This window comes from Apium graveolens, chromosome 5 (assembly GCF_009905375.1).
Source record: "Apium graveolens cultivar Ventura chromosome 5, ASM990537v1, whole genome shotgun sequence".
In the NCBI taxonomy this organism is placed as follows: domain Eukaryota; kingdom Viridiplantae; phylum Streptophyta; class Magnoliopsida; order Apiales; family Apiaceae; genus Apium; species Apium graveolens.
The window spans coordinates 109652189-109660482 of NC_133651.1; the positions used below are offsets into that span (position 1 = coordinate 109652189).

General features: G+C 31.4%; 1 protein-coding gene across 4 annotated transcripts; it reads left to right on the forward strand.

The window, feature by feature from the left end:
* Window positions 1-1052: 1052 nt before the first annotated feature.
* On the forward strand, window positions 1053-7625 carry LOC141724367 (putative acetyltransferase At3g50280). Of its 4 annotated transcripts, XM_074526488.1 has the most exons (5): window positions 1053-1296; window positions 1417-1538; window positions 1998-2043; window positions 2980-3026; window positions 3905-7625. In XM_074526488.1, the coding sequence occupies exon 5, from the start codon at window positions 6260-6262 to the stop codon at window positions 7580-7582; it is 1323 nt and encodes a 440-aa protein (XP_074382589.1). In that variant the 5' UTR covers window positions 1053-1296; window positions 1417-1538; window positions 1998-2043; window positions 2980-3026; window positions 3905-6259; the 3' UTR covers window positions 7583-7625. The 4 variants fall into 4 exon arrangements, with proteins under 4 accessions (XP_074382589.1, XP_074382588.1, XP_074382590.1 ...); XM_074526487.1 differs by lacking the exon at window positions 2980-3026; XM_074526489.1 differs by lacking the exon at window positions 1998-2043.
* The last annotated feature ends 669 nt before the right edge of the window (window positions 7626-8294 follow it).

Here is an 8294-nt window from a genome sequence, read left to right on the forward strand (position 1 = left end):
AAGTAGTTAAATTTATTAACAGTTAGAATTAGAATAATTAAGTAAAGGTATATAAGAATTTAAATAAGAATCATATTGATCAAATTTTTAATATTTTTATTTAATTCTATTAGTTTTTTAATATTTATACAACAAATTACTAGACATTTATACTTTTAAGATAATTAATAAAAATTATTAAAAGTTAAGAAATATATTTAAAGAATCAAATTATGGTATTGAAACAAAATTTAATTCAAAAATTAACATCGATGAAAAGAAATATTATTTAATTAACAGAAAGAATATGATAAATTAGTTTTATTTAAGTAAAATAAAAATAAATTTATTTATGTATTATGGCTAACTTTATATCTGAAATTCAATTTTTTAAAATTAACTATACAAATATTCACGTAACTATCCCTTTTTTGCGAAATTCAAATAATTATCCTTAAAGTTAAATAAAATATTCATTTAGCATACTTACATATTATGTATATGATAAAAAATACATGTGATAATATGTTTTAGTGATATGAGGTTGTACAAGTGAATAAAATATCTCAGGTTCGATTCACACAAACCACACCTTTTACATAAATATTAAAAATAGGGGTATATTATCAACATGTTCTTTAATTATATATAGAAGAGATTAGAACAATGAAAGTAGTTAAATTTATTAACAATTAGAATTATAATAATTAAAGAACAGGTTTTTAAGAATTTAAATAAGAATCGTACATACCAAAATTTTAATATTTTTATTTAATTCTATTAGTTTTTAATATTTATACAACAAATTACTGGACACTTATACTTTTAAGATAATTAATAAAAATTATTAAAAGTTATGAAATATATTTAAAGAATCAAATTATGGTAAATTGAAACAAAATTTAATTCAAAAATTAACATCGATAAAATGAAATATTAATAATTAATTAATAGAAAGAATATGATAAATGAGTTTTATATAAAGTAAAATAAAAATAAAATGTTAAGAATGCATAGGAAATGGATAATAAAGGGGGGTTTAAAAAAGAAATAAAAAGTCGAAAATCCGAATAAAACCCTAAAAAAGAGCCACATTACTCTCATTTGTGAAACCTCAACAAGCCCGAAACCCTGTGTAGGCTTCTAAATCAAAAGAGGCATGGCAGCCGCCGCCATAGCAGCAAGATTAGCCGTCCGATCAATTAGCCGTTGCTCTGCCTCGAGATTGGCGTCCGGCCTTAAACCCAAATCTGCTCCTTCTCCCTTTCGCTTACCCTCCCTTAAACCCCCCCCTTGTGCTCCTCCTCGCATTTTAAGGTTTCATATGTTTTCTTTTAAAATCTATCAATACATCATCATTATTCTATGCGTTGTTTTGCTTTTGCAAAATATAAATAAGATTATTTAGACTCCATGCTTTTGTGCAATTATGTATAGGTCACCAGTTGAGATGAGCTTTGCTTTGGAATCCATGCTTCCATTTCATACTGCTACTGCTTCTGCATTGCTCACTTCCATGCTTTCCGTCTCTCCTCGCACCTTTGCCTGGACTCTCGAAGGTATTTTTTACTCATTCATAGTGTTTCTACTTTAATTTCATGTTTTCAGTTTAGAAAATTTATTGTGTTTTCGGATGAGATGTTGTGTATTGAGTATGAATATTGTTTCGTTTTACATTTCTAGCTGCCTGCAATTTTGTTTTGTTAGTATTTGGTGGTTTTATTAGCATCGGATTAACAAATTGATGTTATAATTTAGTATTAAAATGTCTACTTCTATAGTGGAGTAGTTATGTTCATTTCAGAAGTAATTGTGAAGCTTAGAATGTATCATCTCAAAGAAGAATAGGGAATAAATATTTCTTCTGATTTATATAGGGGTATACTTATTTCTAATACTATCTCCTATTATTTTTAAGGTTATAAACCAAAGTAAAAGCTTTTGAGTTTGTGCTGTTAACAACCTGTTTAATGAGCACATAGTAACTCATGATCCTTGTGTTCTTTGACATTTATCAGATTTATAGCTTGGGCAGGATAGCACCTCTGGTAGACAACAATTAAGGTCAATTCCAACTTCCGTAATATGACATCTCTTCATTGTCCAATGTTGCAAACACCAATATGGCAATCCTATATATATATATATACTATTATTATTTCCATGGTTTTTTCCCCTCTAATATTTAGTAAGCTTCTATAGGTCGCATATTCATTAATAACCTATATTGAACAAGCCTGTGTTTATTTTTTTCTCCATTTGATATATTTGTTCTGATGATCTCCTCTACCTTAATAAGTTGTTTTATCGGTCGAGACATTGATGTCTCGCAAGTTGCATCTCCCTAAAATCCCTTCCCTTTTCATCTTATTGGTATTATCGCTATTCCTTTTTCTTTTTATCCGAAGTTTCTTCATTAGTAGATTTGGTGAGAGAGTGTCTATTTAAAAATTAACATTAGATGGACATGTTTGTTGTTATCAATGGTGTAACTTTTAACAATTCTTGTTTGTGCGTAGGGATTATACATTTTCTCTGAATGGCTTTTGTCTTAATTTTATAGTGCAAACATCAGCAGATGTAGTAAAATTTTAATAGATTTCAAATGGTGCAGTATTTGCGGTGTCCAATGTACTCTTTAACTTACTGAAACTATTACTTTACTCGAACTAAACTTGAATTTTGCCTAGACACAACCTATATACTGTTCCAAGTTAAATCTGGGGAAATATACAAGATCTCTTGCATACAAACCAAAGGGAAGAAGTAACTTTCTCCACACAAGACAAAGTGTAGTTCCTCTGTATGTAATTTTTAGAGCTGTCAGTAATATTAATTTTTATATTAATTCACTAACAATTTCCCAGTTTATTCTGAACTGAAGTATATCAAGGCATTAAAGTAGGTCATCTATGACATACTAGATTTTCATTCTTCTTCTAGTAATTTATATCTAATTTCCTGGTGTAAGGATCATACTGATACGTTGTATTCAATCAGATTGCAACGATGATGTATGATGGAGGACGAAGGGTTCGGGAAAAGTTGTATGTACTTGCATGCACCCTCTTAAAAGAATAATGCCTTGATGAATAGAATTGATTGTGTTCCAGGGACTTGAGATTTTATTTTTCCGGTTGCCTTCACTTTTCGGACAATAGAATTATGACTTGGATAATCTAAAAGATCTAATTATTATATTAAAGTTTGATAATCTATTAACTTCTTCCACGATCTAAGAAGATAATAAGAGTGACTTTGAGAGTCTAATTCTGACTACATGTTTGATGTTTCCGTTATTGCATGCGGTTTTTGATTCCGCCAAGATAAAACTTCTTATGAAAATATTTAAAGTAAGCATACATTTCAGTGAACACATTACAGACGTGCGCTGACTATCCTAGTCCTAGTCCTAGTCCCAATCATTTAATAACGGAGTAAAAAATGCCTGCATTACAATTTTGGTGAATATTAATGATTAATTGTGTGTATATATATTTTGACATACTAGGCCCTTGAGATTCATTTTACTTGAACGGACAATCATGGCCAGCATATCTGTCACATGCTAGCATTTGACTTCTCTTTGTATTTTTTGATGGAAATTGTTTTTCAAAAGGAAACTGGTTAACAAATTAAATTCATCATCTTCATTTAGGAGACCTATGTTGTGCTATTGTGTACTATAGTATTGATACACATGTACACACACTTACACGGGCACTACATTAAAAAGGTATTCAACGCTAATCTTTAATTTGCGATTTTCTTGACCCGGTCAGTACCTTCATCTAGTGTATGGTGACTTGCCAAGTTTGGGTTGAAGATATGTGGTCGTTCTTTTTTGGTTCTTTGAAGTATAGAACATTTTAGTGGCTGTCTATCGATTACTGATTCCTGTAATTATTCTGCATTTGCATTGTAGATGGATGATGATTTATTTACTGCGAGTTGGTGCATTGGTTGTAGCCCAATCATGTTAGAGGACACTGTAGAACTACAGGCACTTGTACTTCTTTGGAATATCTTGGTGTAAATGTATAGTTTAGAACCAGGAATAATCAATAATTGTTCCTTTGTTGGTAATGATTTTAAAATAACTTCCTGGGTTGATCAAGGAGCTATTCTATTACTGATTATATTAAGTTTTTGTGTTACTACTTACTAGATATGTTACTACTTCCTGGGTTGATCAAGGAGATATGTTGGTTTGGGATTAAAGAAATGTTATTTTTAGTCTAAAAGGGTATCATAAAAAATGAAGCAAATTGCAGTCTTTTTATACTATCAACCTCTGAGGTTTGTGGCAACGAACCAAATTATGTCTACCTGCTATATTTCACTTCCATGCGAGGATGACTCTTTGAATATTATGAAATTTTTTTAGCTAAGATGTAGCATGAATAGTATAAATATCTATTTGGCAGATGAAGGTATGATGTAGATACAGTTATGCATTTCACTGTTTATTGCCTGTATAACCTGGCTTACGAATCTCCGATTTTATCAGTAAGTAGTATTTCGAAATTGAGGGACGGTGCTAAAGATTCCAAAAACTTTACCAATCTTTTTTCAAAATGCTTACATGTAAATGTCATGTTTTTTTTTGCTAAAATATGTCATGCTTTTTATCGTTAACTTACTATTAATTATATGAGAAACCACATGGCAAAAAAAGAATAATTTGAGAAACCACATGCATACATATGAGCTAACAAATGAAAACGTGTCATGCCCTGTCATTCGAAAAAAATTGAAACAACACTACTACTATAATCTAATTCCATTCCTACCGGGTCTTTAGAATTCTTACTAGAGGCTATATATCCTTGAATTAGTGTGAGATAACAATGTTAAATCGATTGCCATGTTCTTTGTTGTGCCATCTTGTTTGTGGGTTAAAAAATTCTCTCCGGCCTGGTAACCAGTTATGCAGATTTGGTCAATTACAATGTTCTTATTTTCACAACTTGCATACTCTGCTCCAGACAGTGAACGTTTAGATATGCACTTGCACGCTGCTACTTTTTAAATTTTCAAAAAAACTCAAGAATTAATTGGATGATCGCTGATCAATTAAGAATGTCCGGGAGATAATAATCGATAAAGTAATAATAGTTTCGCTAAAATAATATTTTTCTCCAGTTTCAATATAATGTATACGGTGTATTTTTACTCCCGGTAAAATAATAAACTACGTTAAAGAGGGAGGTTTATCTGTATATCAATTTTTATTTTTCATCTTTGATCAAGGAATTTAGCAATATAGGGCCTGAGTAGCAGTTCGGTTTAATTGATATTTAAAATGAGGAAGCTCGTGTTTTTTATTAAAGAAATGCTAGGTTCCCAAATATTTTTCCACAAAAACTGCCTTTGATAGAAACTTTTCTAAATATACCCCGCATGTATTAATATGTAATTATACACCCACAAATTAAAAAATGTCATGTATTTATCATATCATTATTAAAACATCGGGTTTTTATTATCTAGATAACTTGCATGAAACTCTATTGGCACATCTGTTTTATTTCACATGAAAAATACAATTTTAGATAGTCCCGGTATAAGCGGAGAATGATTTGGCAGTTTGTACCAGTCTTAATGTTTTCTGTCCAATTTATTTACTTTATAACTAATTTCATTGTTAAAATTTATATTTGCTTTTACATAGATTCTCGTGATTTTGTTTTCTATTTTTAATGTACTATAGAATATAATATACATGATAATAAGAAAAAATGAGTTTGAACATTAAAAGGACAAGATGAAAGGTTAAAGAAGATGAATATAAGAAAATTTCGAATAATAACAAGAAATAGAAACTAACATGAATTATATTTCATCAAAGACAGTAGGTCCTTATCTAAATGTAGGGGCCAGGGGGTGTGCAGTTGCAAGAGGTGCGTGGGTTTGGTTAAAAGAAAAAGAATCTTAGCATATATATATGAATAAATTTAATTTAATGAATATATGTATGTATATGACCCTTATTACTATCAGGCAAGAGCTGGTGTGCTCAGAACAGAAGTGTGCAGCTGATTCGGTGGCTCTCTTGAAATCTTCCACATGCATACGTATTAGTGTTTCACATTTTTCCCTATCATCTCATCCTCTTTTATCTTTTATTTTATTTATGTGTTCCTTAATTATCCACAACATATCCCTTTTTTGACTTGTCTTTCTGTATCATCCTTTCACTGTAGAAGAGAATCTCAATTGAATTTAGGTGTTTTTTTTACCTGTCCATCTTTTTGTTTGGAGCAGTTGCCTTGACAATATGAACTCTGAGATTACAGTCCAACACATATCAGAATGTTATGTCAAACCATCTCACCTTCCACAGCAAGTCATTCATTTGACAACATGGGACTTAGCCATGCTCTCTTTTCATTACATCCAGAAAGGCCTTGTATTTCAAAAGCCCGGTGGTCAACATAGCTTCATTCAACTTTTTCTGCACAAGCTTAAAGATGCTCTTTCCGTTACTCTTGCTCATTTTTATCCGTTAGCAGGCCGTTTCGCCAGAAAACAACACCACCCAAATTCTTTTACTATTTCTATAGATTGCGTTAACAGTCCTGGTGCTAGATTTGTCCACTCTTCGGTTGATACAACAATTTCAGATATTCTTTCACCGCCTTATGTTCCCATAATTGTTCAGTCGTTTTTTGACCATCATAAGGCTGTCGATTATGATGGCCTCAACATGTCCTTGTTAACTGTTCAGGTGACTGAGCTATTTGATGGCATTTTCGTTGGTTGTTCAGTCAACCACTCTGTGGCTGATGGCACATCTTATTGGAATTTTTTCAACACTCTATCTCAAGTTTTCCAAGGGTCACCAATGACAGCACCAATTCTCGAACGCTGGTTTCCGGATGGTTGTGGTCCAGTTATTAGTCTCCCTTTTACGCGTGATGATCAGTTTATCAGCAGATATGAAACCCCAATTCTCAAAGAAAGAATCTTCCATTTCTCAATTGCAGCTTTAGCAAGAATCAAAGCAAAGGCAAATGCTCATTTCAAAGACAAAGCTACCAGGATATCATCTCTACAAGCCTTGTCAGCTGTAATTTGGCGTTGCGTGACACGTGTTCGTGGCCTAACACAAGATCAAATCTCTAGTTGTTGCATGCCTGCGAATAACAGATCAAGATTAGACCCACCCGTGTCAAAACATTACTTCGGAAACTGCATTCAGATATTAAGAACATTTACTACTGCAAGCAAGCTACTTGCAAACGACTTCGAATGGGCTGCTTTACAAATAAATAAAACTATCATCGAACACGATGATAAATCTGTGCGTAAATCCGTTGCAACATGGCTGCAAACTCCAGTTACTTACCAACTGAAACAATTAGTTGATCCTGGTACCATTGTAATATCGAGCTCACCGCGTTTCAACATGTATGGGAACGAATTTGGATTGGGAAAACCTGTGGCGATTCTTAGTGGATATGGCAACAAGTTTGATGGAGAAGTCACATTATATCAAGGGCGTGAAGGCGAAGGAAGTATTGATACAGGCATTTGCCTAAATCCAGATATCATGAGCGCTTTGGAATGTGATGAGGAGTTTCTTGGATGCTTTAACTAGTTGTGGTTAAGAGTATTTAGTTAATCAACGCCACTCTCGATGATGTTGAGTTTGATACATTAAGATTTTATTAAACGTTGTGGCCAACTGCTGCACATCTTGCTTAGATTATAAACTTCAACTAAAAAGCTCCTTCACTGAATATTGTAACCGGATATAATTTATTAATGAATATATTATTCTTTTATCAAAAATTAAAAAAAAAGCATTGTCATGATTAGTTATGGTTCTTTTGAATATTTATTGTTTCAATTTAGTTGAAAATATTTAGTTGATGTGTTATAAGCAATTTTATGCCAATTGAAACATAAATAATATTGAGAATTAAAATATCAACAACAATGTGAATATATTTAGGGAAAAATCTAGTAAGTGGGACATTTGATATGTGATATTGATATAATTTTTATGTTTCTTAATCATTTAAAAAATATATAAAAGTGACCAAATAAAAATTATAAAAAATAGAGAATGCCTCTGGGACTGATTCCTAAGGTGCATCAACGTTCATTACTTGTATTTGATTTTTTCATAATGCACCAATATTAATTTTAAAATTATCTTACAAATCAGTTCCCTAAAAGTTAATTGCTCTAAAATATTATCTTAAACTAAATCTAAAATATTATCTTAAACTAAATTTAAGTTATCTTTAATAAATAGATGATCCGACAATATTTTAGTATTACTTTAAAATACTAGATCATTTATC

What these genes read in the sequence shown, in the direction of transcription:
- LOC141724367 (XM_074526488.1), top strand. Translation starts at nt 6,260, where the DNA reads ATGAACTCTGAGATTACAGTCCAACACATATCAGAATGTTATGTCAAA.